General features: G+C 49.1%; 7 protein-coding genes across 7 annotated transcripts; 3 read left to right on the top strand and 4 right to left on the bottom strand.

The window, feature by feature from the left end:
• Positions 1–535: 535 nt before the first annotated feature.
• Positions 536–6,550, bottom strand: BKA67DRAFT_660941 (uncharacterized protein; the record flags this gene model as incomplete). The annotated part of the gene is made up of 2 exons (XM_046107724.1): positions 536–6,405; positions 6,484–6,550. The coding sequence occupies 2 exons, from the start codon at positions 6,548–6,550 to the stop codon at positions 536–538; spliced, it is 5,937 nt and encodes a 1,978-aa protein (XP_045956457.1).
• A 974-nt stretch (positions 6,551–7,524) lies between these two features.
• On the bottom strand, positions 7,525–9,030 carry BKA67DRAFT_573201 (uncharacterized protein). The gene is made up of 2 exons (XM_046103337.1): positions 8,812–9,030; positions 7,525–8,741 (listed from the first exon to the last, which is right to left on the bottom strand). The coding sequence occupies exons 1-2, from the start codon at positions 8,850–8,852 to the stop codon at positions 7,820–7,822; spliced, it is 963 nt and encodes a 320-aa protein (XP_045956456.1). The 5' UTR covers positions 8,853–9,030; the 3' UTR covers positions 7,525–7,819.
• Positions 9,031–9,892: 862 nt separating this feature from the next.
• On the top strand, positions 9,893–11,039 carry BKA67DRAFT_660939 (uncharacterized protein; the record flags this gene model as incomplete). Its single annotated transcript, XM_046107723.1, has 2 exons — positions 9,893–10,014; positions 10,064–11,039. 2 exons carry the CDS (start codon positions 9,893–9,895, stop codon positions 11,037–11,039), a joined length of 1,098 nt encoding a protein of 365 aa, XP_045956455.1.
• Positions 11,040–12,090: 1,051 nt separating this feature from the next.
• Positions 12,091–13,161, top strand: BKA67DRAFT_660938 (uncharacterized protein; the record flags this gene model as incomplete). Its single annotated transcript, XM_046107722.1, has 3 exons — positions 12,091–12,275; positions 12,339–12,811; positions 12,866–13,161. The coding sequence occupies 3 exons, from the start codon at positions 12,091–12,093 to the stop codon at positions 13,159–13,161; spliced, it is 954 nt and encodes a 317-aa protein (XP_045956454.1).
• Positions 13,162–14,183: 1,022 nt separating this feature from the next.
• BKA67DRAFT_349604 (uncharacterized protein) lies at positions 14,184–17,751 on the top strand. Its single transcript, XM_046096350.1, has 2 exons — positions 14,184–15,435; positions 15,488–17,751. The coding sequence occupies exons 1-2, from the start codon at positions 14,476–14,478 to the stop codon at positions 17,501–17,503; spliced, it is 2,976 nt and encodes a 991-aa protein (XP_045956453.1). The 5' UTR covers positions 14,184–14,475; the 3' UTR covers positions 17,504–17,751.
• A 1,739-nt stretch (positions 17,752–19,490) lies between these two features.
• BKA67DRAFT_660936 (uncharacterized protein) lies at positions 19,491–20,610 on the bottom strand (the record flags this gene model as incomplete). The annotated part of the gene is made up of 2 exons (XM_046107721.1): positions 19,491–20,169; positions 20,225–20,610. 2 exons carry the CDS (start codon positions 20,608–20,610, stop codon positions 19,491–19,493), a joined length of 1,065 nt encoding a protein of 354 aa, XP_045956452.1.
• Positions 20,611–21,012: 402 nt separating this feature from the next.
• Positions 21,013–21,754, bottom strand: BKA67DRAFT_538003 (uncharacterized protein; the record flags this gene model as incomplete). The annotated part of the gene is made up of 2 exons (XM_046100418.1): positions 21,013–21,180; positions 21,344–21,754. The coding sequence occupies 2 exons, from the start codon at positions 21,752–21,754 to the stop codon at positions 21,013–21,015; spliced, it is 579 nt and encodes a 192-aa protein (XP_045956451.1).
• Between the last annotated feature and the right edge of the window lie 2,327 nt (positions 21,755–24,081).

Genomic DNA, 24,081 nt, shown 5'->3' with positions numbered 1-24,081 from the left:
TTGTTCTATGACACAATACATCCAGAAGTTGGTTATATGTGAACATCCCACAAAAAATGTATCAACAAGTTCAGAGTGTATATTAGCATAATACTTGACGTTAAAGCTAATATCGGAATTATTACAAAAGCACTACGTTTCCTCACGGGGGCCCAGAACACCTTGAATCAGTGATGACTTTCCAGTGTCAAATAGGCATCTTACACAACTTGGACATCCTTGATAATAAATCAAGTGCCTTGAGTATAGACAGGCATCGAGCTGTAGAATGGTGCTGGATCATGGTCTAAATTAATACGGGCTGTTATCAACCGTCCAGTGAGGCTAATCAGTAGGGCTTGACTTTACAGCTCAAGCCAAGGTGTATCTAATTCTCAGGCTTTCCATGATGTAAACGGTTTTGGTCAGTGTGCAAGTGTCAAGTCTTGCAAAACAGAGTGCGTGTTCATGAGTTTTCTTTTATCTCAGACCGCCAGGCCAAAAAAAATATTATTTGGAGCATCACAACCTCTTTCATGCCGTAGTTACGTGTCTTTTAATCCTCAGCAAAACCCTTGTCCTTCGCTTCAATCTGTGATCCTACCACTAGCCACCACCATTCACCAACGGTTGATCCACTGCCACCTGAAACCTTTTCCAAAAGTCCCATGGTATCAAGCCAATCCATGATCAGCTGTGCCTCAAATTCCTCTATGACGGGATGCAGCAGATCAACAGCAGCGCGAGCGGTCATTGGTCCCTTAACAGAGAGTGCAAAGGCGACCATACAAAGGTATTGAGACCATCGACTCTGCTTCATATTACCAAAGAAGTCGCACCAAACAGGAATTTCTCCAAGTGGACCCATGACCGGAATGGGTACTTCCTTTGACTGCGCGACGATTGGCAGATCTTCATTATACATGTAAGTATCTGTAGGCACCACCTTTACGTCGAACAGGTAGTACCGTTTAGGATACTTTCTGCCCTCGTAGTTGCCTGGTTCGAATCCAAAAGGAACGTTGGGGAAATTGACGTCGACCAGACGGAGTCGACCACAGGCCTGCAAGTTGATCATGGCCATGATGGTCCCATCATTAGAATTGGTAGGGATAATCACCTCCCGGTTGGTACGAAAGCTTTCATCCAGCCTTTCCTTGAAGGCGATGGCCTGGCTATATTTCTCAACATGAACGAACTTCTTTAGACGAATCTCGTAATGGTTGTTGAGTTTGAAAACTTGGCTGAAGCCTTTGCCGAAAGCCTTGGAAATAACCTTTGTCTCCAGAAGCTGAGAGACAGATAGCTCTAAGAGCTCATTCATCTCAGCTTTGTCGCGATTTCCGAGCTCCATCAACTTGTCTCGGACTTCGATTCCAACAGTCGTTTTGGACTTGTTGTTACACAATGCTCGTACCCAAGATCTGGCGAGCTGCAGATCAGATTCTGTTATATAACCTTCAGGTGACGAAGACACCCTGGTCACTGGCGTAACCATGTGTAGACTGGAAACAGCATCCAGTCGATCATATGTTGAAGTTTGAAAATGGAACCAAAGGTCTCGCCAGTCATCGTCATCCCTTACTGGCTCTGTCAGCAGATACTCCATATCGAACTGCTCTCTAGTAGTAGGCAACTCGATTCCGTCGTGGGTTTCTAGCTTGATCGTCCACGAAATTAACGACTTCCAGTCGTAACTATCAATGTTATCGTAGTCCAGAGGGGCTACTTCTCCTGTCTCGTAAGCTTCAAGAAACGCAGTGTGGAACTTCTTGCTCAGGGCTTCAATATAGTTGGCTCTTTCCTTCGTGACTCTGATCCAGAATTTTCTGATGCCGGAGATCGACCATTCAGGATAAATCTTTAGGAACAATCCCCAATCCGTGATCTTGTCAACCCCACCGAGGAGCTTTCTGATGATTACGATAGCAACAACCAGCTCCGTCTCCCTTTCCCTTCCGATGTTCGCACCCACAGATCGAGCCATGTTCCAACGCCCTGTTTCTCTTTTGGCTATCGGAAACAGCACACGGTGCTTCCAATTACCCTCAGAGCGTTTAATGAAGCGCCGTTGCCTACCTCCAATATCTTTAGAGGGTTTCTTGCGTATCTCAGGACCTTCTGCAGCAAAGACTACCTCTTCTGGTAAGGGCAGATCCTCATGCTCATCTTCAGATAGCGCATCCCTAATATCTTCGGGCAGGCTGTCAGCAGTAAATTGTACGTCATGTGGCCATTCAGCCACAACGGGATTCATGTTTGCATGCTCAGGCTCAACCCTCAGAGAAATGAAGATGTGTTCGGGAGCGATGTTGCCAACATTCTGAAGATAGACACCTTCGGGAGAGCGTTCCCAAGCCTCAATCGCTTCTATGTCAGCACCGAAATTGCCGTAGCGAGGTATCTTTTGTCGAACCAATGCTCGCCTGAACTGTGCCCTATCCACCATTTCATTCTTGTTCTGCGGTAGGTTTTGCCTCAAGAACCAACTGCGGTCTGGAAAAGTTCCCGCCGCCGCAAAGCTTTCTCCAGGTCGATTCGAGAAGAACCCTCGGGGGAATTTGCCAGGCCAGACGCCATCTCCAATGGCCGTAATCATATGGATAGTGGTAAAGCTTGGGCTTTCATTTGCTCCATCCAGCACATCTGAATCTGACCTAGCATCAAATGGCAAGACATTGTCGCCGTTGTCTTGCTCTTCTTCTCCTCCTCCTCCTCCTTCTTCTTCTTCTTCTCCTTCTTCCTCTTCATCGTCTTCGTCAACCTCACCTTCCAGTGCAGCGGCTTTCTCATACGAAGCCGGTGTCGTCGGGGCCACAAAATGAACGGAACATGACGCCTCGAGTGCTTGCGCCATACCAGGGGGGGCGACCTCCATGTTCCAGCAAGCGTCATTATCAAGTCTGTCTCGCTGCTTTGTGCCGGTCTTTGGTATCAGTCGGCGCCTGCCTGATTTGTTGGCAACCTGACCTCCCTGAATTTGCGTCGCCGATTGCTTTCGTCTCTTACGGCGCGATGAAGTCTGTGGCTCGTCTGAGTCGTCGCTCTCGGGTCGGGTCCGTTTAGAGTTGATAGCGTTAGAATTGGCTTGTCGAGCTGACCGCATATCGTATCCCAGAGTTAAAATTTCCTGATTTGCGGGTTCGGAGGTCTGATTGGCATTACTGCTCGGGGCGTCGATGTTGTCATACTTCTGAGAAAGCTCACCGCAAATTTCGAGCTCCTTGCCAGCGAGACCAAATTTCGCGGGCACATAAGGATTCGGGTACAGCTCCTCGCATTTGCTTTTCACTTCGGTCATCTTTCGGGATATGCTTTCCGGCATTGGCCCCGAAGCCTTGCCATAATGACCCTTGTGCACAACGGAGATAGGCTTTACAGTCCCGTGAATCAACAGGCCGAAGTGATGGATGCTGATGGCGTGATCTCTATCCATGCCTTTCAAGACCGTCTGAAAAACTTTCCATTCGGGTATTGGGATAGAGCCATCACTAACAGTCTGGCTCCACTTGGTGATGACGAGACTGTACAAGGACACATCCCCGGGTAGTACTTGATCGTTCTGCTCGAGAAGACGAAGTACGAGACCAGTCATGAGCTCTTTGCGCATAAATGCTATCTTCTGCTTTCCGTAGAGCTTCTGTGTTTGCTGTCCATGTACACTTGAGGCTGTAGGGTTGCTATTCGTTATATGAGTAGATTTTGGTAGATGGTCCATCAGGGAACTGGACTGGGTTGTTGGACTAGCCACTGCTTCACCCTTGTCTAATGACTGATGAAGCCGGCTAGTCGTCAGATCCTCCGAACGATCGGGAAGATTCATGAGCACTGCGTATTCTGGGCTTGGGCTTAAGGATGGCAGAGGCCTTCTGGAACCCGGGGTCTGCTCCACATCTCCTAATGTATCCTCATCCGGCGTCTCATCTGCTGTCAAACCTGCCGATAGGGCACGCGCACGTTTGCGAGGACTGATCAACATCCCTTCTTTGTTCGGCGTGTTCCCGCCCAGCGTATTGCTGAGAGTTCTGATTGCCTTTTCAGCGACTCGCTTTTTGTGACCATCGACACCAGGAGTGGTACGGTTCGATTTTATGAAAGGCATGTCGAGAACGTTGTGCAGCGTTACTGATTGAACAGTAATGCTACGAGGCCCTGCAGCAACTCCTTGAGCCGACAGTGGTATTGGAAAGGCTTCGAGTTTCGGTCTCCTCGAAGGCAAAACTCGTTTCGGAGTCAGTGGCGGTCTGTTTGTCGAAGATTTCTTATCTGTGGGATTACTTATAACTGGCTTGTGCTGTCTTTGTGACAGGAAAGGAATAGAAGGTTTCGGAGGCAGTGGAACCCACTCAGGGTTGCAGGCGGACTGAGATTTTTGCTGGTGATATTCGAGTCCGTTGATGTTCTTATAACTGCTGCCGCATTTGTCACATCTGAACTTTTTAGGGCCGTGGGCTCGTCCACCTCGTCTACGCTTGTCGGGGGTCATACTAGCATCCGCAGCAGGCTCAGAAACAACTAAGCTGGTAGGAATATTGGCCAGACTTGGCGTGGGTCGATTGAAGAAATCGGGGGTTCGGAGGGCTGGAGACACAAATTTCATGACTATTGAGTTCCTTGGCCGACCTTTGAGCGGTGACGGGTCCAATGAGTTCTTCTTCCCATAGTATACACCTGGCGGCAAAGGCTCGGATGGGTCTCTGCTGGCAGAATCGGCATCATCAGCTTTTGGCGACACAAGGCTGATCCGTTTATATTCTCCCGGAATAACTTCATCGCTAACTTCTTGATCTCGTTTTAAACCGGCCCGTGTGAAAGACTTGAGGCCAGTGAGCGGCAGAAAGCCTTTGACACGTGATCCTGGTTTAACAAACTCGCCAGGAGAAGGCTGAGGGAATACGGGACTCCCAGTCATGTACTCCACAAGCTGAGCATTGAAGATTGTTGATCCATGCTCGTCGGTGTTCGCTGATTTGATGAGTTCTGTTTGTTGATCACGGTCGCCGGCAATTGCACCATGTGCACGGAAAGTGTATGTCATAGTCTTTCTAACGCGCTTGAACTCCGAGTGAACGGCAAATGGTTGTTGATGGGGCGGCAGTGATCGCGGCAAGCTTATCATTGTCGTCAATGTCGATATATACTTCCGGTAAGCCCAGCCAAGATTGAACATGCCAAGCTCAGTATTCGACGAACCCTGACTGCCACTACGTTTGATGATCTCAAAGAAGGTGGTTGCGATAGGTTTGGATGGATCCCATGCAGAAAGCTGTATCAGTGCTAGACTTGGTGGAATCCGAGGGGCTAGATGCTTCAACACTGAATTCGCCTCTGGTGGACTAGACTCTGTCGTTGCAGCTGCTGCGGCTTTGCTAGCGGACTTTTTAGGTTTCTTTAAATTCTTCCTAAGTCGTGAGGTAGGTACTTGGAGACTGGCTTTGGGCATAGTCTTGTATCTGGTCCATTCCTCCTCGGTCGGATCTCGTATGAATTTGACACAATCTTTGAAGAGTTGGCCCCCTTTACCCGTCTTCATGGGCTCAAATCGAATCACCCCGATTCCAGCCCACCATCGCGAAGATTTGGCGAGTGCTCGCATCTGAGGTATACGATTGGTGATGTTCATCTTGGGTCGAATGTCACAATACCTCATTGCCTGGTATGCTTTCAGTATCATCAAAAAGGCTTGTGAGATGGCGACATAATCAACCTGACCACTAGTATAGTGATGACTGAATGACACTGGATCCCAGCTTGCCCTTAAGTCTTCTGCAGGCGTATTCAGAACTTCGTCTGGCAGTCCCTGACGCTGAACATCAGCCTTGGCGTGGTTGGAGAACTGAGCCAACCATATCTTGCTGGTACGGCATCCCCGCAATGTGGCCTGCTGTTTGATGATATATCCTTTCCTGGCCAAAGCTTCGGTACGTGTGGGCAATGATCGCTTGTCTTGACCTGTAAGTCTGGTAAGATCTCCTTGAAGGATGCCCTTGGTTCCAACTGACGCGATGGCGATGAGCGCTCTCCACTCAAAAAGCGGGATACGCTTATAGTCAGGGCCATGACCAGCAATAGCTTTCCATTGGCGTTCCTCGGAGAGTAGTAGATGGACCTCATCTTGAACGAAAGCCGTAGCGTTTCTCTTTGTACTTGAACGACCAGTTGCCGGCTCTGTTGCATCTTTGGACGTTCCCTCGGCAAGGGACACAATCTCTTCGAGTGGGACTCTAGCCGCGGTTTCTGGCACAACGATAACGTCCTTCCTTTTTACAACCCACTTCCATATGATCGATGCATGAGCAATGTCAGCCTCAGCCACATCCTGAGGTTGGCCTGAAGCAAGATCAGAGGGCTCATCGCCAGCACCAATATCATCGCGTCCGTCGTAAAACGCTTTCACTGCCTTTACGAACTTCTTCGCAGAAAGTCCTATGGTTCTGTTAGCTAAGCATCCCAGCTTGGCGAGGAAGCTGGCCAAAGCGTGCATGTTTAGCCAAGATGACTCACCCTCGAGACCAGAAAAGGCTATCTTGGTCAGAAGCCACTCAATCAGCTCGTCGAGTCCACGATCCATGGCTTTAGACTTGTCAAAGGCATAGGCGTGGCTTGCCGTAATACTCTGTAGAACAATTGATAGTCAAGATAAGATAAGTATACTTCCAGATTAACCTGTAAGGAATTGCACAGAGGATACAGGATGACACTGCTCACGGATCAAATTTGTGAGTAGTGATGAGGTGTTAGAATCCCCTTGGTAGAGGGGGCCACCTATGAATGAAGAGGAATTCGCGGAGACTAAAACTTCCCTTAAGGAAAAAAAAAAAAACCTCCCGGATTAGTTGGTATTTTTAACAAATCTCTGCCTTTTGTGAGAAAAAGCAAGTTCGGCGAACATCATATTTCAACTGTATATCGGAGGAAGGAGCGATACTTACGACATTCAGGAGGATGATGGTACCTCACTCAACCAGCTGTGTCGAATAACGAAAGGCACGATAAAGCCCCGAGAATTGTGTATTTCAGAGACTGTGGGGGCCGGGTCACAAAACCATAACCAAGCTGAAGCAAGTGATCCAGCAGAGAGTATGGTGGTTGGTGAAGTTGTAGAATACGGTTATAGGCTTTGATCAAAATGAGTAAGTAGGTGGTCTAGGGACCAAAAAGAGCCATACACGACTGGCTCCAGTATGCAGGTGCTGCAGAAACCAGCTCGGTGGTCAATATCTTGAGTACGGTGTGGGGCAATCGCAGACACGGTCGACCGAACGTTGCGAATATTATCCGTGATACCGAATAGCAAGGCTGGGATGGAAATGAACGATGGAGAATCGTGTTGAAATGAAAACTCAGCAGTCTGGCGACACAGAGACTCGAACGCGCAGCTTTTGGAAAAATTTAAGAGAGCTTAAGGTTGAGTTTGAAAGCTGGTCAGGTGGGGGCAGCGCGCGTCTGGCGGGATCCGAGGTGGGGGCCATGCAGCGACACCTGGCGAAGTGAGCTCAAGCTGCTCAAACTAAAGAAAATCAGTATCAAGAGAATTTATTCAGCCCTACACCCAACAGTAAAACTGTCTCGTCACGAAGCAACGGTGATGCAAGCCTACATATTAGTATCACCGTGCAGTCGGGTTCAGCATAACGTGTCTGTCCATTTTTATAGTACCTCGATTCCAGCTACCTATCATCTTCCAGATGCCCTCTGTAAGAGGCCTAATTCCTTTACTGCATCGGTCGGTTGCTTGTGGAGGCTGTTGAGAAACATTTGACTATTGCCTCGTTCCTTCTTGATCGCTCGAGTTTGCAAATTGGACAGCTGGGTATCATTTCAATAGCTCGTGAACAGCTCATTGTGCTTGAGGCTGGCGGAGACTTGGCCGCTTGCCCTCCATCATCTTCCGATACTGGGCAACGATGTCGTCTCGTACTTCCTGGAGCTCTTCTCTTCTCCTCAAGCTGCCTGCGGCTTTGGGAATGCCATCGACTGCAACAGTCGCATCGCGCACGACGAGCGGCTTCGGCTTCTTGAGTTTGAGCTCGGGTGGCGCTTTGGCGATATCGTGGAGGCCAGGCCTTGATTCGCCTCTCTTTCTTTTGAGTTCTTCCCAGGGGTCCTCTTCCACACCTCCTACCTCGTCGAGGTATTTGGCACGTTTCCCCTTCTTCTTTTTCTTTCCAGAAGGAGCCACTTGCGTATTCAATTTCCATGAAACACCGGCCTCTTCGTCTTCCATCTCTTTCTCGGCCTGTAACTCGGCCTCTTCTTCACGCTGTTCCTTGATCTTTTGTTCTTCCTCTCGCCATTGGTCGTAGAGCTTGTGCATCTGCCGCTCCTTCTTGGTACGCTTGACCTTCAGGCCTACAGGGTCCTTTCCATTCTTTGCACTCTTGTTGATCAGGCCACTAAGAGGCAGAGCCGCGTCAACACGGGCAACAAACTCTGACATTCGCTCTCCGGGCTTGATCGTTGGAATTTCGAGTTTTCCCTTTTCCTTCTCCTTGGTTTCTGGTGCAGGTGTGTCGACGGCGGTAGCATTTTTGGTGCTCTTCTTTGGCTTTGCTTTGGGCTCATCGCCATTATCGAGACCCGACCTTGGCTTCTTCCCTCCGGCATAAGCCATCAACCTCCTAAAGGCTCGTGGGGTGTCATTTTGGCCTGTACCCTCCCTCTTGCGCTTCTTCCCAGGTCCTTTGTCTTGATCACTAGTGAAGATGGTCGTAGTCTTCACAGGTAATGGCCGCGCAATCTGTGATGGTGGCAGATTGTAGCTGCAGCGAGGTCACGCAAGTTAGCAAGTCGTTCCGCGGCATGACGTGGGATATTATGGGGTAGTCTTACGTCGAGCCAACTTGCTCCCGACGCTTGTGCTTGTGCGGCATCGTCGTTGACGTTGGCAATACACCTGGTTGGTTGTGCTATACTTGTCGCACAAGTGAAGGATGCGATCTTCAGCCTTCGTGTTGTTTGGCGGCGATCTTTGCGGTCTGCTTGATGGGTAGGAATTTTCTAAAAATTACTACGCAGCCCCACTATTGCACAACCTTACAGTAGTTCATTTGGTTCAGTTGGCCTGATTCCCCCGATTCACACCTGTAGCACGACGTGATACGGGGCATTCCCCACTACCGCTGATAGCGTTTGATAGCGCTTGATAGCGGTGCTCTGCGCCGCAACGACCGCTAGCGCCCCGCATATTCAAGCTAAATGCCAAGCTTTGAGCCCTAGGTCGACGGCGCGATGGTGCCATAAGGCACCCTAAGTCTGGACCATGATGGAGCTGCCCATGTGCTTACAGGCGGGGAATCTTACTGGTCGGGGAAGCCACCGGTAAGCAAGCGAGTCTGGCAAATATGCTTCATTGTGAGGCCAGCCGTCCAATTCCCAGCTCTGCAACAAGCTTATTTAGTATGCTTCGCTAGTATATCTCTTGCACCGATTTGGGATGTCTGTCCGTCTCGACTCCCGCCTCAACTTAAAGGCCGCATCTCCAGGCCATGGATGAGTAGGCAGTTTACCAGACTCCTCCTTCTTTCTTGGCTCACTCGCTCTTCCGTCTCCTGCCTCGCTCGGGCTGCTTTGAAATAGCATCAGATCACCGCTGCAGCTCAGCCTCCAAATCAGCGCTTCCTTCAATCCCTCGCCCCACTTCCCGGCGACAATCTGGACGATCTTGACGTCGGCTTGTTCTGTCCGGCATTTCTTTGAGCTCTTGGACGCCATCTGTCACCATTTTTAAATATCTTTCCAACTCACCAACCCCATGCATCTCGTCCGTCGCGCGGGACCTGACAATATGGACTCCATATCACCATGTTCTACCCCTTCGAAAGAAAAGAAGGCCTTTATATTGTTAGATCTCTTTAAACCCCGTCGTGATAAGACTGAATACCAACCGATTCGAAGCACTAGTGTCGAAGAAATGGCCCCCGAAAGAACAGAAGATGCGGAGAGCCTCGAATATGGATCGATTGTGCCCCCCAGGCGGAAACGGCGCTGGCAAGGCTATATGATCTGTGGCAGCATGTGGGCGTTCACACTCTTGTACGATACCATCCACAAACATCGAGCCCACAGACTAATCCGAGCGCAGAGCAATTTTCTTATGCATAGACCTGGCCCTTGCAATTTCGCGGAGTCTGTGGGGTTTGGATGACGACCCAGACAAGATATTCGCGAAATGGGGCCAAGAAGACACAGCTACCGAGGGTCTGAAGTGGTACCCCACGGACTTCCTCAGAGATGTGCAGCCGATACCTTGTCACTCACACAATGACTACTGGAGGACTGTCCCTCTCTTCTCCGCACTCCATGCCGGCTGCATAGGCGTGGAAGCCGACGTGCATCTGTTTGACAATGATGACAAACTTTACGTCGGACACAATGATGCGTCGCTGACGCCTAATCGGACTTTGCAATCACTCTACATCAACCCCCTCATGGATCTGCTGAACCAGACGAATCCGAGCACACAGTTCTTCAACGGAACTGGCACAAAGCATGGCATTTTCGACGCTGATCCCAGCCAGTCCTTGACATTACTCATCGACGTCAAGACAGACGGGGCGAAGACCTGGCCCCATGTCGTCGCACAACTGCAGCCCCTGAGAGAGAAGGGTTGGTTGAGCTACGTCGAGAATGGCGTTCGTCATAACGGCCCCATCACTGTCGTTGGTACGGGCAACACGCCATTTGAACTCATCATTGCAAATTCGACATATCGAGACTACTTCTTTGATGCTCCCCTACAAACAATGTACGAGGACCCAGACAAGGATGTTGACTCCACAACAGTCGACATGAAATACAACTCAACAAACTCACACTACGCCAGCGTGAGCCTTGGTAAATCCATAGGCTCGACATTCCTCGGCGTCAGCGATGAGCAACTCAAAACCATCAAGGGCCAACTGAAAGGCGCGCATAGGAGAGGCCTGACTGCGAGATATTGGGATACACCAGGGTGGCCCATCGGATTAAGAGATGGTATTTGGCATACGTTAGTTTTTGCGGGCGCCGATATGCTGAACGTGGATGACTTGAGGAGCGCTGCAAGGAAAACGTGGTGATGTGTCTTATTATTAGCGGCTTGGATATACCCAGATGATCATTTATGAGAATAAAAATAAAATAAAAGAATTCAACAAATAACCCCTTCTCTTCTTTTTCTTTTTTACATTAGAGATACAGCTGCCGCCCATATCTTTACCACTGACATATTTCTCACATTATCTTATCATTCACGCTCTGTACGCATTAGCTGCCTCCCCGTGGTACCCGACCAGCCTAATCCATACCGACACCAAGTCTGGATCTGCTAGTCCATCGGTACACCATGATGCTCAGTTTTATAACGTATAAAATTGAGAGAACGAAAGTCGTGCAGTGTCATCATCTTCCAGCCATGCAGTCATTTGTCTAGCCGAGGAAAATGATGATATTCTGCATAATCCTCTGCCGCCTACCTAGAGTATCCAACAAGGTGTTCCGAATGGCTTGTACCTAGCTGAGGATAGGGCCCTTGGATGCTTCTGTATATTATGAAGAGAAGAATACTTCTGAATTTGGATATTTATCTCGCCAGAACGATGGACGCCTCATGCAGAGATACATGAAGCCGCACCACGTCATTTGAGTCTCAGCGCATTTATATCTCCAGAGACGTATACAAGCGCCGTTGTGTCTTAAGCATGAGTACTTCCAGTGAACAAGTAATTGGAACTGGGTCAAACTACCTTCCATCATTATTGAAATAGGTTGCCGTATTCTGGTAGTTTGATGCACTCGTGTTTCCTACAGATTGTGGGGACTCTCGTCCTCTACAAGCACTGGCGGAAAAGGCCCGGGGGGATTAGGTATAACTTACCCAGGGTCCATTTATTTGGGACAACGGCACTAACAACCTTGGCCCCGCCTGGTAAAGTACTCTGGAAAATCCAGGGTCCTTTTTACAGCTCCACAGCCATGCTTATTAGGTACCGACAAGTGACAAAAGCTCTACTGTAGCCTAGTGAACCCAAGGCTCTTTGCCCCTCATTGCCCCTCCAAGCACTTGAGCCTACATGACTTGGGGGTTTCGAGTTGCATACAAATCGTCGTGAGTACGATTAGCGACTCAACATGTCTGGCAAAACGGTTTTAGTCACTGGTGCCACCGGCTTGCTTGGCAGGCAGGTCGTAAGAGCTTTCGAGAGGAAAGATTGGACGGTCAAAGGTACGGGCTTCTCGAGGGCCGATGGCACATCTATTCTGAAGATCGACCTGGGGAGTGCTTCCGATATTGAGAAGACCTTGGAGACAGTCAGGTAAGCCAGCTCTATCACCAGTTACCCTCGTCTTGTATTTGCGCTAACGACACGCTCACCCAGACCCCAAGCAGTTGTGCACTGTGCAGCCAACCGATTCCCCGACAAATGCGACAATGACCCTGAAGGCACTCGAGCATTGAATGTCGCCGCTTCCCAGTCTCTCGCGAGCTTATGTGCGGCCAGGGACATCTTCCTCATCTACATCTCGACAGACTATGTCTTCCCAGGGAAACCTGGCGATGCGCCGTACGAAAGCGACGCCCATCCGGCACCAACGAACCTGTATGGACAGACAAAACTCGATGGTGAACATGCAGTTCTTGAGGAATACAGCAAGGCTGGAAAGCCGGGTCTGGGAGTTGTCCTGAGGGTACCTGTGCTCTATGGCGATGCTGAGACCCCTGCCGAAAGCGCAGTAAACGTTCTCATGGACACAGTCTGGAAGGCACAAGACGATAGCGCAAAGGTTAAGATGGACCATTGGGCGCTGCGATATCCTACAAACACAGAAGATGTCGGGCGGGTATGTCATGGTAAGTGTCTACGCAGAAGCGTGACAGCAACAGTACTTCTGACAAGAACGATAGATGTTTCGGCAAAGTATCTGGAATCTGCAGAGAGGTCATCCTTACCTCAAGTCCTGCAGTTCTCATCAGAAGACAAGATGACCAAGTACGAAATATGTCAGCACTTTGGCGAGATCATGGGCCTCCCAATCTCGGGCATTGAAGCCAACACGGAGGGCAATGATCCCAACGCTAGCGTCCAAAGACCTTACGACTGCCACCTCAGTACAAAAGCTTTGAAGGACCTCGGAATTGATGTTTCAACTCAAGATTTCATTGGTTGGTGGAGGTGGTCGGTACGAGCTTTCAGGAAATGAAGGAAATCTCACTCCGTTTAGGTTTGAATCAAAAGCCTCTTTGATTCAGAGTCATCTGCGAGCAGGTCGAATTCATCTCAGAATGTTTAGCATCGATCTCTGGTCCGTGAAAGAACGCGCTGTTCTTGGATTTTTTTTTTATTCTGGGGAGTTTAAATTTTTTTTATTAATATAGTTATTATCCGGCTAGTCGTGACGTCGCTCTTATACACGTTGATGCGTGGATAGATACCGCAGCGACTTCCAAGGAGGCGCTTTAATATGGATATGGGAGAAATGATTCTAGAACGGTTCTTGCGAATTGCGGTCAGCATCCTACCGGCATACTCTCCCTCTCCCCCACTTGTTATGCGGCGCGCCAAGCGGCTTAGAGCGACTGAAGCCGTCACATGCAGGTCCAAATTTGGGGTTTCGCTGGCTCCAATGAATTTCCCATCCTCAACTCTCACGCGAAAATGCTCGTGTGACCGGCTTCACGGCATCGTAATGCGCAATGTTGAACTTTTGGTTGCTATTAACAAACAAGGCTAGTGCTATATGGTTGAGAACAGGCTACATGCCGGCTGCTCCCCCATCTATTCGCGCCCTGACGCAACGCCGAAGCCCCTGGCATGAGATTGATCATTATGCTGCCTGTCGTGCTACAATGCTAGACATTGCCCGCCATATTTGTGCAGCAAGCCCCGAACAGGAAGGGAGTGGCCGAGATGATTACAGGTATTTCTCATGATTGACCCTCTGGCCGCCGTGCCAAACCACGAGACTTTCTGTTTCCGGCTTTCTACTCCTGATCGACCTCGAACTTGTAACTTAGCACCCATCATCAAATTCGACTACCCCTGGCAGCGACATCTTGAACAATCTTAAGTCACAGAGTGTGAGATCGCAGTACGACCCTGCCACACACTTGTACGTACGACGTGTCCCGCGTGTGGATATTCCGGTGGCAGTTACACTCACATCACAATATGCGATGCGCATAAAATAGCAACGCCGGCGGAGACCAATTGACAGCCACCCTTGGTTCGACGAGGGTATCGTCTTTCTAGCGTGCCATTGTCTGTGCCCAGATCCGTCTGATTCTTCGTCACGGCTTGCGCGCGTTTTCTGTTCGTGTGGAGATTGCGAACTCATTGCCTTTCCGCCCCCTAGCATCGACGGACCTCCAGTTGCAGAAAGCCCTATGTATAACGGACCATTGTCCCCCTGCTGAAGATCATTAACCTTCGTATTACTTGTACTTACATCGCCTACCCTGTCGCCCGTACTTCAACGGTAGCGGGTCGATAGTCCCTCGACCAAGGTTTGCTAGCCATGTCCTGGGAAGAAGAGCCGTCTGGCGGCCCGGCCGCTCAAGCGCCCAAGTTCTCGAGATATCGAAGCGTAAGAGTCAAGACTGCGTCGACAATTCACAGCACAACAGCAACAGATCATAACACGCACACGGTTCAAGATGCGCCGCAATCACACTCTTCCGATGATACTTCCACATCGACGCCCGATCCTGCACGGGCAAACTCAATTGCCAGGTCGATGTCTCGCTACCGCAGGCACGCGGGCAGTGTCTCTGGTGATAACGATGCAACCTCCAAGATTACTGCTCCACAACCTTCGATGCCCCCTGTTCCTGCTATACCCTCCATGTTAAGGACGAACAGCAGTGACCATACCAACTTCTCCCTTTCCAAAAATCATAATGGCGAGGGACCGATCGCCCAGGGTTCTTATTCTCCCTCTTCTCGACCTGATCGCCAATCCAGGCGCACCGAGCGCGCGCACAGAGAATTGAATCGCAAGGCTGCAGATTACGAGAGCCAACCAAGCGCAGAAGCCGAGCGCAGAAGAATGGCTGATCGCGACGATCGCGAGAGGCGCAAGCAGGAGCAGGAGGACGCCGCCAAATATGCCGCACGAGTTGCGCACAACGAGAGCGAGAGCGACCGACTGTTGGCGAAGCAGAAGAAGAGGGATCTCGAAAGACTCCAGGTCTCATTAGCCAACAATCATCAGTCGGGCTTCAAACCACCAAAGTCGCCCAAAGCAAGGAGCCCAGTGGTTGAGAAATTTGTCGCCCTAACCAAGCGCCGCAAGAGCAAGGAGGGTCTGTCGCCGACATCGTCCACCGCTGGCTCCGTCTCCGGTGATGGCGAGTATGGCCGCAGTCAAGCCAACCTGCCCAAGGTGCCCAGGTTGCCCGTAGGGATTGAAGTTGGCGGCAAAGGCATCGTGCCGCAGAAAGACGCACCCGTCTCTGCAGTGAATCACGGTGACCGAGTAAGTCCTGACCGCACCCAGTGAGAAAGGGTTATGGTAACAGTTATTCTAGATTGTATCGGTTCAATGCCGCCATCATACTTTCATCTTGCCTGTCACGCCGGAAACGACACCGGTCGACATAGTTCTGGCAACAGCCAGAAACATGACATATGACTTGGAATGGAGCCCTCAAGAGTGCGTTGTTTTGGAGTCCTATGGTCCCTTGGGCCTCGAACGCCGTATTCGGAATTTTGAGTGTGTTCGAGACGTTATGAACTCATGGGACCGCGACACGCATAATTCCCTGATAGTCACAAAGTCGGATAACCTAAGTAAAGATCGTGATCTTGACATCGAATCAGTGCCAGAAACCGATGAGAACCCCCAAGGGGTTCAATTATATATGTATCACTCGAATCGCCCCGGAAAATGGAACAAACGATGGATTACCCTCACGGATAACGGGCAAATACTTTGCGCCAAGAAACCGGACGCAAGCCCATTGGAAAAAGATACTCTCAGCTTGTGCCACTTATCAGACTATGATATCTATACGCCCACAGAGAAGGAGACTAGAAAGCATATAAAGCCTCCAAAGAGACGTTGCTTTGCCATCAAAAGTCAACATAAGCCAGCCATGTTTTTGGACACAGAAAATTACGTGCAATACTTTTCTATGGAAGATCCGGGAATGGCTTCGCTGTTCTCCGAGAAGGTTCAAAGCTGGCGCAGTTGGTATCTTGCTGATCGCAGACCCGCAGCTCGTCGTATTTCAATACCAAAGATGGACGATACACCACCACGGTTGCCGTCCGTGAAGCATATCTCGGGGAAATCTGGCAATCCAGCCTCCGAAGGTGGAAACCGACTGAAGAGTTCTGTTGACGACTCGCCATATAAAGTTGGTGAGTTCGAGCCGCTCATCGACATGAGACGCTTCGACAAGAGGCTATCATTGTTCGGAGAAGACTTGCCTTCTGCAGCTGCGGCTCCATCCACATCCTCTAAGCAACCACCATCCCATCGCAAGAAAGAGTCAAAAGACAGCCAACCTGATGGTCCGCTGATCGACAGAATCGTGTCCGCCAGTGATGAGGCGTTCACCGGAAACGGTCTTTTAGGTCAAAATTACAACGCTCGCAAGGCAAGCGTTGATCAAGGAGCAGCCCATACCAGGCGGTTTTCAAAAGACTTTGGAGATTTCGGGAAAGAAGCTTTCACAGACGGACCGTCACTCCTCAGTAAGCAGGCTGAAGCCAACGCTGCGCCGAAGGGGGATGTTTCTTGGTTTCCATCGGCTCTGGAGCACTCTCAAAAACACCGTGAGACGGACAACCCGCGACCGAATACCTCAGCAGGTGTTATCACTACCAGACCTCCAAACGGGCGCTCGAACTCTTCGTCGCATCCTCCGCCGATCCCACAACAGAGCCGTATGCGCTCGGATCGCCCTCCCATCTCAAATCCGCATCTGCCGCCTAGTTCCCATCCGCAACCTCTTAGCTCGCATGATCCCAACCCGACTAACAGCCGCCGCCAAGCGCCAAAGCCGCTGGTGAACCTAACGACCCCAACTATCAACGAGCCGCCGCAGTGGTCTTCCAAGAAGGGCCACGGCGTGCAAGCACCAGAGGGCATGCGCCACCTTGTCGATCTGATCAGTGTCGGCGCGCCGAAAGACAAGCCGAGCGGACTCCTCGAGATCCCGCCGCGGAGCGCGATGCGCAGACCTCCAACGTCTAGTGGCTCGGCCAGTACCTCTCCGTACAGGAGCGGTGGCAGCCTCAGCAGGACCAGGTCACAGAGCTCTGGGCCGCCGACTAGCCGACCCCTCATCGAGGATGTGCCGCCTGTGCCTAATCTACCTGGCATGCCACTAGCGAGCAGTGGTGGCGGAAGAACAATGACCATGGGCGCGAGAGAAAAGGTGGAGATGGATGCCATGCGAGAGGCCATGAAGGCTAGGGAGAGAGATTTCAAGGAGCGGGAACGCGACAGAGGAAGAGCCCGGGAAAGGGGCAGGGAAAGAGAAGCGAGGAATGACTATAGTTCTACGGGGCGGGTAGGAACCTTGAAGGTGGTGTAAAGTGGGTCCGATTTCGGGTTCATAATCCTTTTTTTTTCTTGCATGTTATAGCGATGGAAGTCGAGACGGCGGCGTTCTTGTTGATTGTGGGAGCATTGGTTTCGGTGCAGGAGTGATCTGGCACATGCTTTCAAAGGATAGTCACGGATGCATAAAAACGGATTGGCGTGGTTACGATGGTGAGGTCCGTCTACAGCGCACGCTCGGCCCCGTTGGTTGGAGATTTGAGGTGTTACGCGAAAAAGAAAAAGGCGATGTGAAAGGGCATTGTCTAGCAATACTGCAAGTAGCTCACTTATATTAATCTAGCAGAAGTTTTCCCAACGACCAGCGCACAGGACCACCTGAGCGGTTACGTGGTCTAATCAAAAGATTGCCAGCTTTCTTTAGAAGGTTCAGGTAACTGGTTCGAATTCAGTCTGTACATGGAGGAGTCAGCCTACTCCAAGAAAATATGACCTAGCTCGTATAATCTGTAATAGTAATAAACTTCCCATGAATCGGACTTGCTCTTATCGCACCTCGTGTCCAAACAGAAGCATTCTGTTATTCACAATACATCATACTAGTATTGCTCACGGGAAGCACCAGAAACTTGTCTGGTAGGTGCTGTTAATTACCTCTTGAAAACACCTGCAGTGCTCGGAAAGTTGACAGATGAGGTTTACAACCGATGGGCAGCAAATGCTGAGATTGACGCCACATTGGCGATGCAGTTACCATACCTCCAAGTTGTCATTTATGAGGCCATGCGGATTCATCCGCCTGGCTCACAAGGATTTCCGCTGATATCGCCAGGTTGCAACATTGACAAATTCTGGGCACCACAAGGGGTAATGACACATGTTCCAATAATCGTACATGGAACTCCTGTCACAACTGTAGACCGAGGTTTACACCAGTGCAAGGACGGCCACACACAGTTCCACAACCCTATGTTGTTCAAACCTGAGCGATTGCTGGATCTGAAGTACTGAAATGGTAAAAAGGCAGTGTTTGCACTTCATTTATGTGTAAAATGACATGTTTGAAGGTAACGTAGTAAACCTGAGCGAGTCGAAGGCCGCCTGGGGAAGGCTGACCTACAGGAGTTAGGTGCCAAAGTATAGATCATATACAAAAAAGTGTCTTGCCGGTATTGTGGAAAAGTGGCACTGGGAATTGTGGCACACTATAGAGGGAATAGTTTGCCAAAAAAAAAAAACCGCTGATCGAGACAAAAATGAAAACCATCATATTCCACTGCTAGCGACTTGAGGCGGTGCTTCGGGTTACTATTGCCGATTGTGCAACCTAAACGCCGACGACAATTTTGCAACTCACAAGATCAACTGGGGAATCTCCCATATCAACAAGCAGGTTTGAGATGGCGGCGTGACGGAGTGTCCAAGATGGTCACAACTTACTGAGTCACGGTCCTAGCCGCTTGAACCACCACTCGTCGCAGGCCGACGAGCGTCAACCAACCCGCAACGGCAAATTCTAATGTGGTTGGCGATACGCGAACAGGACCTCTCTATTCTAGGTGCTCAAAGTTCAAGGATATCAATTATAAGTATTCTAGAATCGGTGCATAAAAGGGGCGGCAACATCTGCGACAAGACTTTTATCGCCAGGATAATTAGTGAATGACACGCAGAACGCTTGAAATTCACTTGACGCTCTAAGCGAGACACCCAGCCACGAGGCTAATTACGGGAGAGAGTGCGAGAAAACGTGGATGCGATATCACTGGGAGACGATGCATCAGCAGTTTGGAAGGTTCAGCAACCTCTGTTCTCTTATAATACGAATCGAGTATATGGTTCTTAGTTGTAAATAATTCTGTAAGCTATACTTGGAGGACCGCCTTGACTGACTATTACTAATATCCTGTTATCAAGCTTAATCCAACAAAACTTAGTAATCGGAAAGTTCAAGTACGAAACTTTGATATACCGTTCTAGGAGAGCCCTTGGTCTATGCAATTTCTATAAACAATCTGCTATTATTGAGCTCTTCGACCCATGTCCAGTACTTTTTGTTGATCCCTAAGACCATCAATTACTTCTGCAGATGATCTGGATCGCGTCCAATTCCCATCACCAGCTGACAACTCAACAGGACCTTTGGGGATATTGGATAGCTCTTGAGGTTTGCCACCGTCTTGCGGTGGGAGCTCTGAATAGAAATAGCTCTCAGGCGTATATACGCTTTCTTGCATTTGTGGGAATTGTGTCGTTGTTGTGACTGGTCCGTTACCCTGTGCGGAATGCGCTTTTCTCTTCCGCTGCGACCGCCACAAGAGGTAAGACAGGAGCCCAATAAGAAAGACAGCCACCGCGATGCCTACCCCGATTCCGACAGCCGCCCCTACGGATAGACGAGTACCTGTGCTGACATTGGGACCTGAGATATTAGATGAACTAGTCGAACTTGTTGTAGCTGCAGAAATGACTGAGGGGGTACCGGTAGTCATAGTATCGGAAGGTTGATGTACGAGCTGAAAAAGAGGGGCCATAATAGTGAAATTGTCCATGATAGAACTGCTGTAGGCGAATGGCAGCGATTTATAGGCATAGCTGATAGTACTACTGCCGCCCGGACATGTTCCAGTCAAGACGGACGTTGACCTTGCCACAGACACACAAGTTTGGTCTCTGGTCTGGATCACACAGGTATAACCGCTAGAAATCAATCAATTCATATATTTATGCACAGTTACAAGTGTTCTGCACGTACGTCGGACAACAACCAATCGCCGTCTCTGAGCTGGTCAATCGGAATTGAAAACTGAATCCATCATCTTGACCAACAGTGGAAGCACAAGCCGACGTGTAGCCGTTAGGGCACATGACTCCTGGCGAGTAAAATCCCCAGCCATGGAAAGCAGGACCTCCGGTTATGCTTGGAGGATCGCTTGTTCTAGCCGGCCAGCACGATGAATCGTCTACCGGGACAGCCCCGCCGTTTGCGCATGTTTGTGCTTGCCATCCATAATCGCATGTGGAACAGCTACCATACACAACGATGTTGTTGCAATAGCTCGGCGCTGTAAATGTGGTGGTTAATGGACCCAAGTTCCTTCTAGTAGGTGAGGATGCCGAGGACGAGGTTGATGTAGCCATCGTGGAAGGCCCATCGGCGTGTCTCCGTCTTGGATAAATTTTCTACATGTACGCTGGTCGTTAGGAACAACGTGATATTAAAAGCGAACATTATTATTACTTGCGATCCGTTGGGCAATTTGTCGAGCGGCTACGCCTCATAATGGCCCCTTTCGCCACGCATTGCCCCCATGCCGATGACAAGGCCAATCATGCCTGTCGTCGCGTGGTTCCGACTTGCCAAGTGATGACAGGAATTAGTGAATTAGATTGTTGTTTCTTAAATTGGAAAGGTGTGCTTACTGGCGGCGTCTTTCTATTGCTTACCAACTAATAAGGTGGGAAATATCCCGGGAAATGCAATAAATCACTCTTGTGTATACGACATCTGCCTTGCGCTAAGCTCCACTCGTACATGCAACATCACAAACAGGGGAGAAAGCGCATTGCGCCCATCAACCCAAAATGTTCCTCGGAAGCATTGGATCTTGTGATATAGTAATCAAGCCTGCTAAAGATTGCGACCGGCTTGCTCGACACCAAGATCTTATGGCGTACGAGATGGAAAGCGCAAGATTTTGGGATAGGATGCTATACGTTGTTAGAAAAGGAGTCTACGAGTATGTAGATAGCCATAAAAACAAAACCGAAATGGCAACTTTTAGTAGTAGCAATAGCCGCCTTGATGGCGAAAGCTCTGCTGGGGCAATATATCCAGATAGATCAGCCAACAAACCACCATCGCGCCACTCACATAATATTCAAGAAGAGCAATTTGCGGGCCAATGCTCCTATCAAATCCTCTGGAAAAGTGAAGAGAGTATGTCCAGTGCCTCCAGTCTGACCGAAAAAGGAAGGAAGGCTGGGGCTGGAAAGTTGGCGGGTTGACATCGCAGCCTTTGAGACTGGCAGGGACAACCTTCCTAGGGAACTCGCGATCCAACTCGCTGATCCACACACTATTGCTACATGCAAGTTCAGCGACTTGCAATTGACGTGGTTCCGCAATAGAGTTTTGTACGTGCGTTTCGATATAGCATCTAAGTGTATTCTGACACAAAGGAATGATGTAGATGGAGGCGAGCGGGAGTACGGAAATTTCTGGCTGGAGAAGTCCAGCATGTGGCTGCATCATAGCCAACAACCCCCTTTGCAGAGGAGACATGATGGACTTTAGGATGGGAGTAGTTGTAGCCAAGCTGAGACAACCCACCGGGCGAGAGAACTTCACATATCATGAACATTACCAGGCCAGCATCTTTGAGGGCTTGAAACTAATCTCGGTTTAGCATGAGACCAGTCTATTTAATTAAAAGTGATCCGATAATCATAGTGCAAGTGGGTGTATCTTTAACTAAAATTGATGTTGAAATGCATTAGAAATGAATCATCCTAATTTTCTTGTCTTTGGATCTGCGATCAGGAACAGTGTCCTTTTCAAGTCGGCGTTTCAGTGTCTGGGGAATAACGCTGTGAGATTCTTTCGTTCCATGGCTTCAAATTTTCGCCGGTATATTGTCCTAAACTCTGCCGAATCTTTTGTAGTTAATGGACTGGATCTCAGCATATAAAGAACCCGGCTCGTTGTCCTTGGGATTCTCAGGTGGTGTGGTATAGAACCGAAGTCCCTTTTGCACGAATGATCGGAACCCGGTAATGATGCCACCAGGAATTTTTGCTGGAAGGTTAGGATTGGAGTTTTCTGCTAGAACTTGCGTGTTTATTTGCTGTTTGGACTTGTTTTCAGCTGCAGTTAGTGGCTCTTTGACGTGAATCAGACTGTTCTCATGCCTGCAGTAGAGGGATTTGAAAAGTATGAATGAGACAGGCATACCGCAACAGAGGATGCCGATATTGATCTCGCAGATACTAGATATGCCGTCTGATTGGAGTATATCACGAGAAGAGTTTATAAGGAGCGATTATACCCTACGCAAGTTATTCAAGGCTGATTCTTGCTTGTAGAAATCTTTTCATAGCCACATACTGCTACGCCGTATGGAATGTAGCCTTACAGGCAGCACCTAAGAACTGGACACTCAAAGAGGACAATACCTTAAAATCTATCACCTGCTAAACAAGAAGAAAACCTTAAGATGTTGTAATAGACTCTAGAGCTTCCAGCTCCACATGTTGATGATTGAATACGGACTCAAAACAAACGAGCAAAGGCTATCAATGATCCCAACTGCTTCATTAGAGGATAGTCATGATACTCAACTCATTTTCAACTGAACCGCCGTGGCTTCGTCACATTTCAGGAGGTGTCTTATTACATGCGTGGCGATTTGCTTCTCGTCCTGGAGGCAATGTGATTGTTTGGAGTCTGTTCATTGACGAGCCGGTGCTTAGGCACGCTTGAGAACTCTGTATTAAAGTAAATCATGGCGCAACACGTTTCGATAGAATTGTCTACGCTGGCTATTTCTTTTCCAGTGTACCAAGACTCACTTTGCTGAGCACTCTAGGTTGAAACCCTTTGTGAGCACCAAGTCAACCAAGCTTTGGTTTTGCAAATCGTAATGACTGATCAACTCCTCAGCTCTATCCTTGCGTCCAATTGGAGTCAGTCGCACGTTGGAATAAAAGGATTTGATAGGCAGAGGCCGGTATATCTTCGTGCAGCCTGGGGAGAGACGAAGGGAGAGGGTGAGGGTAGACATACGATCAATAGGAGAGAAAATCATAGAACGATTAATGGGCATATGTACAAAGGTTTGTTCTGTCATATTGTCTCGATAGTAAATAGTGCATCTATGATATGACACTATTCCTCGTCTCGTTTTTCTATACTTGTTCGAGCAGTCCAGAGTTTTTTTGTAATATAACTAAAGAGTCATACCGAATCTGCGCAATCTGCGCAGCCTTTAGAAGTAAGACTATACGATTGCTCGTGACAAAGAAAAGAATCTTTTTGGAATCACAGTCGATTAGAGTCGCTGCCACCCAAAAGCTTAACCGTAACACTACCGAAAAGTCATACACCAAACGTGCACATCTGCACAGCGTCGGCATTAGGTGAGTAAATGGCTAACGAGGCTATGCCGTAAGGTTACCGCTATGTGTGAGGCCCGCTGTCAGAAAACGTTTTCCTTAGTACTATGGAGTTCTGTAATACCCGTACCATTTACGCTCTCTACCCTGTCGAGCCGTCTGTGGATCCTTCGCAACTGCTTCGAAAGCTTCAAGCAGAACATCACTTGAGAGTTGTTCTCGTCGAGTATGGTATCGAACAGCCATTAGAGCAAACCTGCAATTAACCTATTTGGGTTAGACTGTAGCTATGAATACTGCCATTCAGGGGACAAATATTACGGGATTAGACACGATTCGCCGAATCATAATATCGCTATACAAAGGCCAACATCCTAAGCATTCTTATACAAATATTTAGATAAGGACTCTCGTTTTCATATTGCATAAAGAATTTTATAACTGTGTATAACGCACCTGGTGAAGGAACCCCTATGATAGATTGGGTAGTCGCTGTTA

Source organism: Truncatella angustata, assembly GCF_020726525.1.
Source record: "Truncatella angustata strain MPI-SDFR-AT-0073 chromosome Unknown BKA67scaffold_6, whole genome shotgun sequence".
Taxonomy (NCBI): domain Eukaryota; kingdom Fungi; phylum Ascomycota; class Sordariomycetes; order Amphisphaeriales; family Sporocadaceae; genus Truncatella; species Truncatella angustata.
Note: the sequence above shows the minus strand (reverse complement) of the source record. Positions and strands in the feature narration are given on the sequence as shown.

Bases quoted from the DNA above. Each gene is read 5' to 3' on its own strand.
- BKA67DRAFT_573201 (XM_046103337.1), bottom strand. From the start codon at position 8,852: ATGCCGCACAAGCACAAGCGTCGGGAGCAAGTTGGCTCGAC. The intron at 8,742-8,811 runs GTAAGACTACCC...ACCTCGCTGCAG, and splicing joins CGGGAGCAAGTTGGCTCGAC to CTACAATCTGCCACCATCAC.
- BKA67DRAFT_349604 (XM_046096350.1), top strand. From the start codon at position 14,476: ATGTCCTGGGAAGAAGAGCCGTCTGGCGGCCCGGCCGCTCAAGCGCCC. The intron at 15,436-15,487 runs GTAAGTCCTGAC...CAGTTATTCTAG, and splicing joins CAGTGAATCACGGTGACCGA to ATTGTATCGGTTCAATGCCG.